The sequence below is a fragment of the Eptatretus burgeri genome, chromosome 12, assembly GCF_056783735.1.
Source record: "Eptatretus burgeri isolate ZD-2024b chromosome 12, Ebu_testis_v1, whole genome shotgun sequence".
Taxonomy (NCBI): domain Eukaryota; kingdom Metazoa; phylum Chordata; class Myxini; order Myxiniformes; family Myxinidae; genus Eptatretus; species Eptatretus burgeri.
In genome coordinates, this window is record NC_140972.1 from 11,923,465 (window position 1) to 11,940,585 (window position 17,121).

The 17,121-nt window shown below is 44.5% G+C and overlaps 1 protein-coding gene across 7 annotated transcripts in view; it reads left to right on the top strand.

Moving 5' to 3' along the window:
- Positions 1-6,564, top strand: part of DYSF (dysferlin) — a 180,390-nt gene extending 173,826 nt beyond the window's left edge. For all 7 annotated transcript variants that reach the window (XM_085849530.1, XM_085849528.1, XM_085849531.1 and 4 more), the window contains 2 exons: positions 4,165-4,312; positions 6,254-6,564. In XM_085849530.1, coding sequence (XP_085705656.1) covers positions 4,165-4,312; positions 6,254-6,295 — 190 coding nt within the window. In that variant the 3' untranslated portion in view covers positions 6,296-6,564. The remainder of the gene's footprint in view (positions 1-4,164; positions 4,313-6,253) is intronic.
- Positions 6,565-17,121: the final 10,557 nt, after the last annotated feature.

Below are 17,121 nucleotides of genomic sequence, written 5' to 3' on the forward strand. Positions count from 1 at the left end.
AACTCGTGAACTACACGTCACAGAGCAAAACTAAAGGCATATTCGTAATTGGCACGTCTCACAGGTACTACAGCACACCTTAGATATTTAAAAAAAAACCCCCAAAAAACCTCGTCTTTTAATTTTTTTGGCCGTTTCAATTTTCTGCTGCAATTGATTGATTTTCCGCATCGTGACTTTTTTTATTCACAACTTGATCAAAATAGGACGGACAGACCGGTGGACGGACAGACCGGTGAACGTTTACAAAGTTTCTGATGAAAAATTTGACTTTCTGATTTTGGATGCCCCGAAGAAGGAAGAACTCCATTGGTCCCAAGGCGGCTGCAGCCAAGCAAAAACGCACTAAGAGACAACAGGAGGCTGAAGAGGAGCAAGATTCCAGGATAAATGAACAGGCACAGCGGCAACAGCAGCAGCGACAAAAAGAGACTGAAGAGGAGCGATCAGGCAGGCTCAATGAGCTGCTTCATCGGCAACAGCAGCGGCGAGCAAATGAGTCTTAGGAAGAGTGATGCAAGACTTGAGGTAATGCGTCACCACACTGCAGAAGCACGAGCACTGGCCCGGGCACAAGAGCACAACAATGCCAACAGGGCGGCATTCACATATGACCCGGCTGACCCAACAACTCATGCAGACATCGGCCGAATGGACCAAGTCTGCACCCACTGCTCTGCTTCCAAGTTCAAGGGAGAGACCAAGGGTGTGGGCTGCAGCGATGGCAAGGTCGTCCTTGAGCCCTCTCCTGCCCTTCCTCCCTTACTGAAAGAACTTCGGGCATAAGGAAGTTGAAGTCCAGGGCTGGAACTCAAGCTTCCGGATCCAAGGTCAAGTGTTCCACCACATTGGCAGCTTGCTCCCACCTGAAGAGGGCCAGCCAAAGTTCCTACAGGTCTACTTCCTGGACTCACATGCCAAGGAGCTGGCTGCCAGGAACCACAGCGGCCTCAAACCACACATCCTTGAGATGCTCACAAAGTGGTTTCACGAAAATAACCATCTGGTCCGTGAGCTCAAGACTGCAAGAGATGCACTTGCAGAAGGAGGCAACTCTGAAGAGCGCCAGATCATCAGAGAGAACAAGCAACCGCAAGGAGAGCGCACACGCCGCTACAACATCCAGTCTGCACCAGAAGTCGCCATCCTAATGGACAATGAGCCAACAGAACCCAAAGACATTGTCCTCAGACTTCATGATGGGGCGTCAGTGAGCTGCATGTATCTTATGATGCACTCCAGTATCCCATAGTGTTCACATATGGAACAGATGGCTACAGCATCCATCTGGTGGTCAGGACTGCTACTGGACAGGATGGACGAAAACTTGCACAGCTGCAGTACTACAGCTACCACATCATGGTGAGACAGAGAGCAACCACATACTGCAGATGTGACGACTTTCAGCAGTTTCTGGTCGATGTCTACTGCAAGATCGAGACGGAGCAACTCGGCTTTATCCACCGGGAGCAAAAGAACTTGCTTGCTGATAACTACGACAACCTCCGTGACAGCCTCATGAGCACTGATGTCGAACGCTGACGATGACAAAGAAATGTGAAATGTGTCCAAATTAAATGTGATATATATTAAGCACCACTATTTACCCCTTTCTTATTCCTATGTTTTTTTTTTTCCCTCGGGCAGTGCCGAGTACTCCAGCTAGTCTGGTATAAAGAACCAGGAAATAAAATGCAATGAGAAGTGGGAAAAGGTGATTTTTGCACATGCCGTTGCCACTACATATCCATTTCAAAATCAAAAACTGCATTTATACTACAACATAAAATATAGTGATGTAATCGCCTCACAGAGATTACATTGCAATAATTACATCATAATATTGTTATGTAATTTCTTGCTCTCTCAACATGTAAAATCTCGTAATGTAATCTCAACTCGTATTATTGTAATATTACTTGGTCGTGAAATGAGACTCCATCTGGCTCAACACCGGTGTGGACACACCCCTCCCTTATGCAATATCAACATAGGCTCCAACCCACACTAAACCCAGCATACCCCCTCTGTCTACCTGACCCACAAACCACCACACATAATATTTATTACTAGCTGCCCCTCCCTGGTCCAGAAATAGACACCCCTTCTACACGAGAAATCCGGAAACGTCTCGTGGACTCTGTGGGACACTTTAATTCCACTGGTCTTTTTGCTTTATGAAGGATCGAGGCTACGACAACAGCAGCACCAACAACATAAAATATTACAATATGAGAACAAGCTAGATTTATATCAATGTGGGGGGGGGCCTGGGGGGGAGCGAAGTTGGGAGGAGAAAATGGGTTGGAAGGACCAACCAAGAGGAAGGTGCATACATACCTGCAGTCCTCATCCTATCATTATGATGGAATAATTTGAGAGTAAATGGAATTCAATATTTGTCTTGGATTTCATGTCTTACTGTTTTTAATATATGAAAGATTCTTTACCTGTTTGGAACAAAATCAGTCTCTCTCCGTTAGGAGTTGCAAAGCAACCTCAGGACTTTACTATCGGATGCAGTTGTAATGGCTGAGAAAAGGACATAAAGTCTAATGCAGACCGAGACAATTGCAAGGGAACTGGTGCCTCAAATGATGAAAATTGAGACAAATGTCATTTCTGCTGCTGTAAAATCTACTCTAACCATGAACTGGTTTCTTGTACCATTAACTGGTTTATGAATACATTTTGGCTTGTCCCATGAACTGGTTTCTCATCCCATTAACTTGCAGAACAAGTCAAAGATTACAGAACAACTTCGAGTTTCAGTGCGTTTCATCAATTTTTCACTGTTTTGCCCTTTTTGGACTTAAACAAAAATCACATATTACACTTGGGTCAGTGTTCAGCTGGCCTGACTCCACCCCAATAAAAACATGTACTGCTGTTGCATGAAGCAGCACAAATCTGCAGGCCTCACTCCTTTAGCCTGGGTGTTAATCCATGGCCCAGTACATTTGGCATGATTCCAGGTCTATCATTACAAATTATATATGCACATAAGCCAAATGCATGTTTTTGTTTCATGTGTGTACATTGGGTTATTAGTCCCCCTTCCGTTTTCACTGGAGGCAACTATAGGTTTGCTCTCCATCCTGTCTGTCCATCCGTCTGTCCCACTTGTGATTTTTCAGACTCGCCCCCCCCTCCCCCACATACCCTTTAACATATTTCAACTGAAACTTGGTACATGCTTTATTATAAGTTATAGAACAAGTTTGAGTTTCAGGTTGTTTTGTCAATTTTTCAGTTATGCCCTTTTTGGACTTGGAAAATATCACGTCGGTTGGGGACATGTATTGGTGGGTTCGATATCGCATTGGAAGGAGAAGTTCTCGCTCTTGTTTTTGATATGAAATAGGCAAAGCCCAGAAATGAACGAAACATAGTGGCTTGAAGAGTTTCTTCTTCATTTTGGTTCCTGTATTGGCTTGAGCATGCGTTGAAGCAAACTAATTTTTATCTCTGGTTTGTTATCCGAGTTGTCTTGATTGGTTTCTCGACTACAAAAGACATCGGTAAATGAAAATTGCATCTCCTTTTGTTTTGCCGAATCAATCCAAACGGTGAGATAAAGGGTTTCTTTGTCTTCATTCTGGTTCTGGTATCGGCTGGAGCGTGCGTTAAACGCAAACACATTTTTATCTCCCGAACATTCATTGGGACTGGTTGGTGACGTGTATGCAAAGCAATTCTTCCTCTTGTTTATTATCAACTGCAAGTAAAAGTTTTGCACTTTCTATATTTGCTCTAATTTCTGAGCTTATTATGCTAATGCTTGAAAAAGTCGACAGGTTTAATGTCAGTTGGGCCATGCTTCGACTGTTGTGGTAGATCTTCGATCATTGGTTTTATGGTGAAGTTGAAATTTTGTCGTGTTCCATTGAAATATTGCTCATCAAAAAGAGAAATGTAATTTTTCACTTCTCGAATTGGTCACTACATTATCCCACACACTCCCCTGACTTTCTTCCTCGTTTTACCCCTCGCATCCAACAATTGCTTTTCCTTTTTCTCCCCCTCTCCCTCCTTCTTTTCTGTTTTATTCATCTTGGATTTACTTCTTTCTCTTTTTTTTTCCCCACCCAAGCCTACATATTGTGTCTGAGTGACTAAAGAGCCAATGTTACAAAATAATTACCTGTCAACCTGTATTTGCAGACGGCCAGATGTATCCTTCCTTTGGTTTACGTCACCTTGGAGGACAATGAAGTACATCGTGTGGCGAAGATTTAAATGGCTCTTCATTGGCCTCATCATTCTTTTTCTAATTGTGCTGTTCTTTTTGGTCTTCTTCTATTCATTCCCGGTGAGCCTAAATTGTTGTTTTTTTTTTTTTACAAGGACAGAAATTTCCTTCCACCTTTGCCTCCTACTCTTTGAATATTTTTTTTTAGATCCATCGAGGCATTATAGACTCGTTTTTTTGACAAATATTTCGGTTTCCTTTCAGTGTTTGGTATTTTTAGCACAAATGTGTTTGTGCATATCATACTGTAACTGGGCTTGATGATATTGTTTGATTTAACACAGTCAGCTTCGAGAACCAAACTTTCCACTCCCTGTCCCAGTGTTCGCTTTTTTTGAGAAAGGTTGATTTAAAAAAAAAAAAAAATTGTTTTTAACCAAATCGTATCGTATTCATTTGAAACATGTTGAAATTCACATAAATGTGGTTATAACAAAACAAGTCATCCCAGATCTCAAAGTGAAAACACCGTTCAGGATTTTCTTACTTGGTGGTGCTTTTGCTTCCAAGTACGAGCCCTCCCAACTAAGAATTGTTTATTTATGGTCATCCAAAAAAGAGAATCAAATGGAGAATAATAACTATGTGAATTCAAGATGAGGCAGTTTACTTTTGTAGTCGATGATAGAACTTAGAAACGGGATAATGCATTAACTAGAATTTAGAAATTAGATAATGCATTGATTATTACTAACAAACTAGATGATGCATTTTACTCTATTACTAACAGCTGTAGCTTGGAAACCCTAATAATGTACATTTTTGAGATACAACTTAACCAGGCAATCCATTTAGTGGAAAGCTCCTCCTTCCCTCCACACTGTCCCTCCTTACACATGTGCACACACACACACAGGCAAGACACTTTATTATGCGTGCATAGGAGATTCTGAACAGACAAACTCATTCCAGATCGCTCAAATACAAATGGAGAATCTTAGTCTTTATATAGTTTTCAGTAAGACACAGTTTTTTTTTATCATCTCCGGCACTGGCGCCAGCTTGTCTGGTCTTGACATCTTCCAGGCGCAGCTTATCTTCGGGTCTCCATGCAGCCCCAGTTGAATGGTTGTAACACATTTCAAATCCAGACATGTTAATCCTCTCCTAATGCAGAAAAATGCTATAATGACATCAAACGCCAACTCTTATGGCCATTGAACACAAGTTTCCATCTTTTGTAGGTTAAAAGTCAGTCTGCTTCTCCCGAAACTGGGAAGATATATTATCTTGAAGCGATTCGAGCTTCGTGAATACATCTGGACACCTTCTTAAATCCACATTCCAACTTGTTTGTTTCTTTTATTTAAAAAAAAAAATCCTTCAGATAGCTTTTAAAACGATAGGCAATTCTTCTTATATTCAACTTACTGGAAAGTTCAACCTGATACAAGCTTTAATAGTCAAGTGATCTTTCCATGCAAAGAAGAAATATAAATATGTTAATTCCAAATGGATACATACTTAAAAGAATCGTATCATATTTGAGTACATTTTATTTCAGGTCTAACATTTTAATTTTAATACCGAGTTTTAACTGTCATCAATTTATTTATTTCATCACCTTCAAATCCATTATGATAAAATTTATCTCTACCCCCTTGGTCTTTTTTTGTTCTCAAAGACTACCTTCAAGTCACCTGCACTTTTCTTTCACATTTATCCAGTTTGACAGCTTTTCCTGTCTGGTCACATTGCCATTCTCTACATACCCCACCGTCTTCCATCACACTGTCTATTTGTTCCTTGTCTCTCATATTTCCTCGTCTTCCTTTTGCCCTCTGCTCCATGGCTGGTGTTGACGTCTTACCACAACTGCCACACCCCTTCCCACACCTGGCATTCAGCTCTTTGTATTAAAAAGAAAGAAATAGTTTCACCTGATTCTCAGCAGCCCCTGTATGGATCCAATAAAACAACATAATATGAATCACATGATGACAATACACCATGTTCGTTAAAGTTTGGTTTCACCAACAGCACATGTCTTTGTCTTTCCAGGAATATCTTGCAATGAAGATCATCAATCCGAAAGGAAACTAAAGCTCGTGAGAAGAAACTGCTTCATCAAGCATATTATGGCTTGATGATTATTTGGTCATCACAATCCGTCACTTTTGCACAAAGAAAAAAATGCAACACTATGTTAGAGGATGTGGGGTGGATGATGTTTGTTCCTGCTAAAGCTCTTGTTTACATGTTATATACCAATGCGGAAAGTGTCCTTCCTGGAGTGTTTGTGTGGAGAGTTTTCTTATCAGCACTTGTCGGAATAAAAATAATTTTTGATCTTTGCACTTTCTTTGGACAAATCTGCTGCTTCTGTCTCTTTTCTGATGCCAGAGACCCCAATGTTGCTTCAGTCGATTCTGGTCCTCCAGTACAACTGTAGAGTACTTTCGAGCAATTTTCAATGCCACGCCGATCTAAGCTATTATTATGCCCAGTAATGTTTGGGCCTGGCCAAACAGTCCATATCTTCCACTCTGAAGGAGTAGGGGGCATGGAGGGACATGTATTACCTTCGCCGAAGGAGAGGGTATTGCATTTGGATCTGTTTGTTTGTCTCTGTCTGTCTGTCTATCTGCACAGAACTTTAGTGTTTTTCTCTGCAACTGCTTGTCGGATTGAGACAATAAATATTCACCATAGCAGCGACTGACTACTCATGTAGAATGTTTTATTGATTAATTAGAAGGGCACTTGGTGGAGCGCATACCTCCGCGATGTAATGCCTGATCTACGAGAACATATTGAGCCCAATATATTTTTGAAATGTTATGCTTTCCAGTACGATATCGTTTTTTGGCCCTATCTCTCGATGGTGAAGAATCGCTTTAAAAAACAAAAAAACATTTTCTCTTATCCAGATCCAGATCTGGATCTTCACCAACATCTAACCAGTTCCTCCTTGTCACGTACCCAACCTGTCCATAAAATTTCATCCGAATCTGTCCACAACTTTTTGAGATATCCTGTCCACAGACAGAAAGAGCTGAAAACATCGCCTCCTTCACCTTCGGTGGTGGAGGTAATTATGACATCATAGGTCACATGGTGTGGCAGCCATGTTGGAAAAACGGAAAAACTTTGGACCTCGATCTCTGAAACCACACCAAGGGAAAAATTGGAACTTTGCACATGGCAATACTACTAATGGGAATAAGTGATTTTTTTTTTGATTTTTTTTTTGACGTCATAATTGCAAATGTAAATTGCTACATCTATCTCATCAGTATGAAAAATTTGGAGGATCATCTTGGGATAAAATGGTCCACAGAAAAAATTTTTATGACTTCATTGGTCATATGATTCAGCAGCCAAATTGTTTTATTTATTTATTTATTTATTTATTTATTTATTGTTAAATCTTAAATCTTCTCTGAAGTGGCTGAAAAGATCGAGGTGAAATTTTGCACATATGACCACCTAACTATGAGGAACAAAAGGTTCACACATGTCATCGGTCACATGGTTTGGCAGCCACATTGGATTTACCGCAAAAAACCTATAAAAAAATCATCTCCAGAACGGTGAGACAAATCGAGGGGAAACTTCACACAAATGTTCCCCAAAGCTTGGGGATACCAAAGTATTCAGGAATAATTGAGAAATCGCACAGTCTGGCAGCCATATTGGATTGAGCGAAAATATTTTCTAAAATATTCTCAAGAAACCACTTGATCGACATGAAACGTCACAATTATGATGTCGTTGTGATGGGGAATGGATGTTTTAAATATAAACCTGATCGGATGTATGTTCTGGCAGCCACATTGGATTTACCCCAAAAACCTATAAAAAAAAATCATCTTCTCCAGAACGGTGAGACAAATCGAGGGGAAACTTCACACAAATGTTCCCCAAACCTTGGGGATACCAAAGTATTCACGAATAATTGAGAAATCGCACAGTCTGGCAGCCACATTGGATTGAGTGAAAATATTTTCTAAAATATTCTCAAGAAACCACTTGATCGACATGAAACGTCACAATTATGATGTCGTTGTGATGGGGAATGGATGTTTTAAATTTAAACCTGATTGGATGTATGTTCTGGCAGCCCGAATTATTTAATTTTTTTGATCTGCATTCTTTTTGACTTTTTTGATTTTTATTTAATTTTTTTTAGTTTTTTTGTAATAAGGCTCACTTGGTTGTGCCTTGATGGGTTTGAGGGTCGGGGAGTAGCAGCTGAAATGTGAATCCAATCCAGGTTCCTCCTGATGATGTAATCTTTGCTTTTTGTTTGTTTCGGTTCCTTCTGATCACTCCAATGCAGGAATGTACCTATTTGGTCTTCAATTTTATTTGAATTGAATTTTAATCCGATTCTGAATTCAAGTGAATAACAAGTCTGAAGATGACAATAGTTCACGAGTGGTATTTGACGATGTAGATTGGATGAAAATTGACAATTTTCGAAATTTGGCCGATGCTGACCTCAAAAATAATTCTTGGGAAAAATGCCAAGGGCATAGAAACAGCCCCTTTATATGGTATGTGGTAAACAATAGAAAAGGAGGGACATTCCATGGCCTGTGGAAAATGCCAGACAAAAGAAAACAAGGGACATTCCAAAAATATTGTGTGCATGCTTAACTACCCTTGTGTTCTTCGGAGGAACCAAGTTGTGCTCCAAAAAAAGGTCATATAAAGGGGTGCCATTTATTTAAATAAATTACACACATACACATGATCTTATGTATTTTCCTTTTCAAATAACACAAAAAAGAAAACTTTACGTAATGACGGGTTTTAAACTATAGATTGTTGCGGCCGGGGGTCCGCGTGAGAAGACCACTCGGGAGGGAAGCTATCTTGGGTTCTTGCCAAACTCCCTGGAATTGCAGGCCATCACACACAGATAACTCCGTGAAGCGGCGGGTCGCTGACCGACCGTGAACGCCAATAACTCAACCACGTGACTTAGGGTCCTCCGTCGAATACCGGTTACCTAAAAATAATCACGACCTAATTACTGGGGGACGCGCCCTCGGTATGCCTTGTCCGAACCGGATCACTTGACTGGATCAGATGCAGCCGAGCAACACTGCCAAGGACGTACCGACTTAAAGGGAATAAAGTCCCTTACCGATGGGAATAAAGTTCTGGCTGGGCTAGGATACCGACCATGCTGGACCAATGAAAGAAAAGACAAAAATGAGCTGGGAACATTTCTACAAAACGATTTATTACAGGTCGGCAAGGAAAAATATGTCACCGTGAAGGAAGTTTATTGTTGTGTGTGAGTGGAGATAGGTGGAAATGTGAGGTGCGACAATAGCACAAGCAACTTACAAAAGCAGACAGAGTAGACCTATCCTGATGTAATTCTTCTGCTGCAATCTCAACTTAAGCGAGGACAGGTGTCATGACACACACACACACACACACACACACACACACACACACACACACACACACACACACACACACACACACACACACACACACACACACACACACACCACGATGAATAGGAGTTCATGAGAAGAAAAAGGAGAGGAGATGAAGCTAACAGTCTCGTAATACCTTGCACGATTGACCGACTGTGCCACCCAGTACATTTTGGGAGGAATGCTCCGCTGAATGATCCCTCCTTGATAGTTCGCACATCCTCTCCTGCTTGGCTATCCAGAGAAGGGGCATGACCGTCAGGCGTGAGGGAGGGTCTTTGGGTGGAGGCAACGGTGAGTGGGTGGAGAAGGTAGCGTCGAGAGCGAGTGGGTGGAGTAGCAAACAGGATCAGGTGAGTGGGTGGAGACAGCGCCGAGGTGGTGAAGAAGGGCGGAGTCAGCAGCGAGTCAGTGAATATCGAACCCAGGCCAGACAGAGAGGAAGAGCAGGAACGCAGACCGCCTCACGACCCGTCCTTTATAGACCCTGTAGTGCAGGGTGGGGTGCCACCCTGAAGTGATGTCACCCGAATCGGGTGCTCTGATTGGACCCCGGCCACCACACAGCTCTGCCGCCATGACCTGAAACGGCCTCACTACATCTGGCTCGCCAAGGCTGAGCTGTAGGAATCATCTCGCTCTGAACCCCGTGATATGAATCGCCTTGCACCGAACTCCTGGGCCATGCCCTGGCGACTGGCCGAGGGGCGCGTCGGCCCCGGCATGCCCACCTGGGCACTCCTCATGATCCGCGGTTAGCACTGGTCAATGTGCTTGCTTTGTCCATACGCCATCCGGCCCTCGCGATCTGGGCCGCACAGCATGCCTGTGCTTGGTAGCAGCTGTATCGAGGCGGAGGTGCGGGAGGTTGTCTGCCGTCCGCAGGAGACATTTGTGGCCATTGTGGTGAGCGAAGACCGACGGTTCGACATTGTGGTAACACTATGTGCAGACCCAAATGAAGAGACACGCTATGCATGCCCTGTACAGTGCGCGCGGGTCTGCCATTGTATATGTGTTTATTTATTATGGGACTGCGCCCGTGTCTGCCATCGTGCTTGCAGTTATCACAGGCGGTGTTGTGCACGGTCCCAATCCTGATCCACGCCATGAATTGAAGGAAAGGATTGGATATAATTAATATGGAATAGGCAAAGCCTAGAAGCGAACATAGAATTCTTCTTTCATTCGATGCTGCAATTTCTGGTTACTTTGGCCTGGATTCAGGATCAGCGATCAAATAATGTAAATCACGAAAAAAATTATTTTTTGATGATGCGGGAGATATCTTTATTAAAATCAGTGGAGGAAATATACACCATGTCTAATATTTGGGTCTTTCATGTCTCTGACGATGCCTTTATCTCCCGGGACGCATCATTCCCCATGACAAAAACCAGAAGCAAAAGGGTCATAGCCGACGACACGGATTCCAAATTGCCAAGGTATTGTGTTGTTGTTGTTGTTGTTGTTTCCTTTTCTCTCATGTGCACGCGTTGAGTATGAAGCTCACTACGTTCGCTATAAAATGTAGATTTGGGTCGAAAAGAGTATAGATATAATTATTTGATGCAGAAATGGGTTGAAAAGAATGCTGCGTGCTTCCTGTAGGGCGTTGGGCGTTTATTGGTTGGTTCTACTGTCCGCCTCGACATCACATCCTCGCACCTGCGCCATCGTGTGGTTGATGCTCCCCTGGGCCCACCCATTGGAACGTGGATTTTTTTTCTTTCTTGTATTTTCATTTTTAAGTCGTGAACAAACTTTAGTATATCACGGGTGATGACGGTTGTGGTCGAGTTTCATCAAAATTGTGTGTGGAGTTTCAGAGAAGAAAGCACATACCTATTTTAGGGGGAAACCACCCTGCCCCCCCCACCCCTAGGAATTTTCAGTCCATGTTATTGCAAAGAGAAACTGTTCCATACAATGGAAGGGTGCTTTCGGCTTCACTTGACTGTTGCAGGAGTCTCTGCTTCCAACAACACCGCCATGGCATAACTTATACCGCACAAGAACAGAACTCAAGCTAATAGCTCATGAGAAAATAAGCAAAAACGATGGCACTTCGGTGTAATTTGTTTCAAAAGCCATTAATTAATACTACTGGCCAATGTATATTCCAAGTTTCAGCTTGTTTCAATGTATAGCCTTTGAGATATAAGCGCCTAGACATTTGGGACGGACAGATGGACGGACACATTTAATGTGAATTTCGAGGATTTTCGTTAAAAACTCAAGAATGTGGAAATGGACGTCGCTGAAATTAGGAACATATTACCTCGACGTACAAAGGATTTCCTTCTGAAATTTGCAACCGATTTCGTTCAGTTTCACCGGAGAAACCACGCTTACGCAGTGTGCGCCTTCCTCGGTAATAAACGTGGAGCTTCGACCCGTGTGGTGTCTGGCCTTACAGCCCGCAGTCCTTCGGATCCGCCACAATTGGCGACGAGTTTCGTGCTTTGCCAAGTTGGCATTGCTCACTATGGCGTCCGTGGGGATTCTGTTGGAGTACCAGCCGGATGAGGACTGGGAAGACTTTGCTGATCGATTGGGACAATACTTCATCGGTAACAAGATGGCGGCGCCAGAAATGCTGATCATCTCCGGGCCGTTCTGCTCACGGTGTGTGGTAAAACAACATATGCCCTGATGAAGGATCTGGTTACTCTGGATAAACCGAAGGACAAAACCTTCGATGAACTGATCAAGATTGTGGCAAGACACCACAAGCCGAAACCCGGGAAAATCGTGTCCCGGTACAAGTTCTACACTCATGGGAGGAAGGAAGGTCGGTCGGTGTCCGAATTTGTTGCTGACCTGCGCAGATTGGCGGAACATTGTGAATTCGGTGCCACGTTGGATGAGATGTTGAGAGATGTTTTCGTTATTGGCATCAATAAGGAGACGATCCTCCGGAAATTGTTGGTTGTTCCCGATCTCGATCTGACTGAAGCTGTGTCAATCGCAACTACCCGCATGACGACGGATGAGGGGCTGCATGTTATCAGCGGCAGAGAGCGAGACTCCCAGCCGAGTTCATGCAATGATGTGACCAAACTGAGCTCATCATCATCAGCTGTGAAGCCCAGCGATCCTCAAGTTCACAGATCTGCTCAACACATCACCTCGTTTCATAATGTGAGCTCGTCTGTGCCAAAGCAGAGCAGTGGATCGTCGGGTTCTCCAACAGGTAAACCGTGTTGGTGTTGTGGGGGCAGGCACTTACCCCACCTGTGTCGTTTCAAACACTGCTCCTGTCATAACTGCGGGAAACTTGGCCATCTATGCAAGATGTGTCGCCAGACATCCCAACACGGTACGAATCACCACGTGATCGGTTTGGCCACGCCAGTGACCGGTGGTGAAGCAATACCTCTTGCTTCAAAGGAGCATGATTTGCTCAGTATGTCGGATAAAAGCAAACCCATTGTGGTGGATTGTCAGGGTGAATGACATTGCCATGGAGATGGAGCTGGAAACCGGGTCCAGCCAGTCAATCATGAGTTCTGAAACTTTCAATAGGCTGTTTAGCCAGGAGACAGCAAGTCCGGAACTCAGACAGGTGAACGCCAAGTTGTGAACTTACACCGATGAACTGATACCTGTGATTGGTAGTGCAGAGGTGAAGGTCACCTACAATGATGTATCACGGAAACTACCCTTGTGGATCATTCAGGGAAATGGGCCAACATTGTTTAGGTGCGTAATTAGCTTGAATTCATCAAACTCGATTGGCCTGTGATCAAATTGATGGCTTGTGATGTTAATCACAATGCCATTCTTGACAAATACCCCTCATTGTTTGGAGGTGGTGTCGGCACCTTTAAAGGTGTTAAAGCCAAAATCGATGTGGATGAGAGTGCTAAGCCAATCTTTTGTAAAGCAAGGTCCGTACCTCACTTGATGCGTCCAAAGATCGAGGCAGAGCTCGACCGCTTGCAGATGGAAGGTGTTATCAGTCCTGTTGAGTTCGGTGATTGGGCATGTCCAAATGTTCCTGTATTAAAGTCAGGTGGTAGTGTTCGGTTTTGTAGTGATTACAAAACAACAATCAACAGGTATTCCAAACAGGACCATTATCCTCTGCCCAAGACAGATGATTTGTTCGCTACGCTTTCTGGTGGAAAGAAGTTTAGCCGCCTGGATTTGGAATCTGCTCCTACTCAGATGTTGCTTGATGAGGACTCCAAGAAGTATACATGTTGTAACACTCACAAGGGATTGTTTGTTTATAACCACTGTCCTTTCAGAATCAAATCAGCTGCTGATATATTTCATCGCAATATGGAGAATCTGCTGAAAGCAATTCCAAATGTCGTCGTGTTTCAAGATGATGTTTTGATCACCGGCCGCAATGATGCCGAACATTTGTGTAACCTTGAGGCGGTTCTCAAATGTCTTGTTGAAGCCGGTGTAAAGGTGAAACGTGGCAAATGTCGATTTATGTTTCCCCAAGTGGAATTTCTCTGTCGTATTGTCAGTGCTGACGGCATCAGGCCAAGCACGACCAGGACGGAAGCTATCAAGGATGCTCCAACTCCTGCGAACACAACCGAGCTCAAAGCATACCAGGGTGTGTTGAACTATTACTGTAACTTTATTCCGAATCTGAGGGCCCCGTCACACCTTGACGTTTTAGCCAGCGTATGGCAACGTATCAAAATGTAAGTAAAACGCTGGCGTACGCTGAACTATTGATGTTCTTTTTTCAGTTTTGGGCGTATTCATAACGAGTTGGACGTATGCATAACGTATTAGTAATGTACACAGAACGTTTCGATAACTTATAGATAACTTATACCAACGAATGCTTAGCGTGTTGTCGGCGTTCACAACCTATGCCCAACGATAATCTCACTTATGCATAGCGCGGCAGCGTATCGCCGACGATCACGTGGCGTAGCCTATTAACAGGCTGCCGCTCAACGATTTAAAGGCCCTGTCACACCTTAACGTTTTAGCCAGCATAAGCTGACGTATGAAAAATTCGTCTAAAACGCTGGCACACGTCGAATACGTTATGGGTAAGTTTTGTATGCGTTAAGAGCACGCTGAAGCACGCTGGCATACGTCTTAGTACGCCGAGCTCGTCGACAAATTTTAACATGCTCAAAATTTTTCGACGTATTCCAGCGTATAACTCGCACGTTCCGCATACGCTGGCCATAAGTTGTAGGCACGTTATGCGATCGTTGACACACGTCGACACACGTTACTTGTAAGTTACTCATAAGTCGAAATATGTTGAGGTAATGTTTAGCGTACCCGAAACTTATTTCTAACCTATGAGTAACGTGCTTTGAACCTATGTGTAACGTATCTCCAACCCATGTTGACATATGTGGACGTATTTGATTGATGTCTTCCGGATGACCACAGAACTTACTGAACGTGTTTCTAACTTGCATCTACCGTATAATGGCGTATTGGCAGCGTTTAGGGGAATTGGTATATAAAAATGGGGTTCACAGGAGGAACCCGTCAGTGTTCCAGACTCTTTTTTTTTTTGTGTTTTTTCTTCGACATGACGGTGATGTTGACACTTCGATTTCCAGTGTGGTTATAATATAATATAATTAATAGGCTGCCGCTCAACGATTTAAATCATCGTGGTGTTTGACCTGTTGTGTTGAATTCTGACTTACCTGCAAAATCTGGGTCGCTGGAGTTGTTTATGAAGCTGATGGAGTAATTTGGAACACCTGGGATGCCTCCCGTCTGTGCTAAATGAGAGCTCTGGCAAACATCACCTTGCGTCGTTGCCCTTGCTCCGACCCATGATCTCTGTAGCGGGGGTAGATCCCCATTACCAAAAGTGGTTGATGCTTGACGAGGTGAGCAAGAGACACGAGATGCTGGTTTCTGATAACGGTCCACAGTTCGTCGCGGGAGTGTTTGATTATTTTGTGCGTCAAAACGGTAATCGACATCTGAAGTCCGCACCGTATCATCCTGCCACGAACGGGCAAGCGGAATCATTTGATAAAATGTTGAAACGCGCCTTGCGTAGAGGGGAGGGTGCATCTGCGCAGACAATGATTGATGTATTTTTGCTGGAATATGGAAATGCTATCCATCCGGCCACCGGTGATACCTCTGCCATTCATCTGTATGGACGTGCATTGAGGTCTCGACTGGATTTGCTGTGCCCTGGGAGGTCGGTGGCTGGGGCGGTGTCGCGCCCGACGCTGGTGTGCGGTTTTTATGTGGGATAGCGGGTAATGGTGCGTGATTCTGGTCACGTTTCCAAATGGGTACCGGCCGTGGTGTCTGCAATACTCGGACCGGCAAATTGCCTGGTTAGGACTGACGATGGAAAGGTGTGGAAGCGGCACGTGGACCAAATGCATGATCGCTGTTCAGCGTCACCCCCCCCCCGTGCCGAGCGACATGGAGCCCCCACCTCTGATGTCGCCGGGGCCAGACGTTGCATCGCCAAGGCCAGACGTGCCAGAGCCCGCGGGGCTCGCGGACTCGGGGGGGGGGGGGTTACCTGATTCTGTCCTGGTCCTCGGACACTGCAGTTCCCACTTCAGAGTCTTCGTCCCTCTCCATCGAGTACATGACACCTTCCAAGCAACTTCGACGCAAGACACTGATTCAAGTTGAACCCATCAAAGAACTGCACCATTATTTCCAACCGATGGTTGTTTGTCCGTGCTCTCATCCTTTTAAATCGTGTGTATCAAGCGAGGAAGCAGCACACGTCCCATTTGGAAGGATCAGTTCCGATGCGAGCCGCTCGAGCCGTGCCCCCACCACTCGGCCTGGGAAACTTCCTCGACTCGCACCGTTTTGTGTGTTTCCATGGCAACACCTCGCGCTGCGTTTCACCAAGATTTCCCAACCGTCCTCAAATTTCTGCCGCCAGGATGTCGTATCGAGGAAGTGGTCGCCAAACAAGTGGCCAAGACGGTCGTGACCGCAGTACGTGACGTCACGACGGTCGTGACGTCGCAGCACGTGACGTCACGACGGCCGTGACGTCGCAGCACGTGACGTCACGACGGCCGTGACGTCGCAGCACGTGACGTCACGACGGTCGTGACGTCGCAGCACGTGACGTCACGACGGTCGTGACGTCGCAGCACGTGACGTCACGACGGTCGTGACGTCGCAGCACGTGACGTCACGACGGTCGTGACGTCGCAGCACGTGACGTCACGACGGTCGTGACGTCTTTCCTGTTTAATTCCCATTTTCGCTCAGACGAGCTCGCTTTGACCGCTCAAAACTCGTTTGTTTCACATTTAGTTTCAACACTTGCAGCTTCAGGATTGGAAACGTGGAAACGGAATAATTAATGAATTGTACCTGTGTGATCCGAACGGAGGCGCGTTCCTTCCGCCGCTTCACCAGGACGGATGTTTACAACCCAAACCCCATTGTCCGTCGAATATTCAAAAAAAGGATCCGAGCGTCGCTTGTTTGAATTCCCGACGTTTCCGAGCCAATAAATGTGAA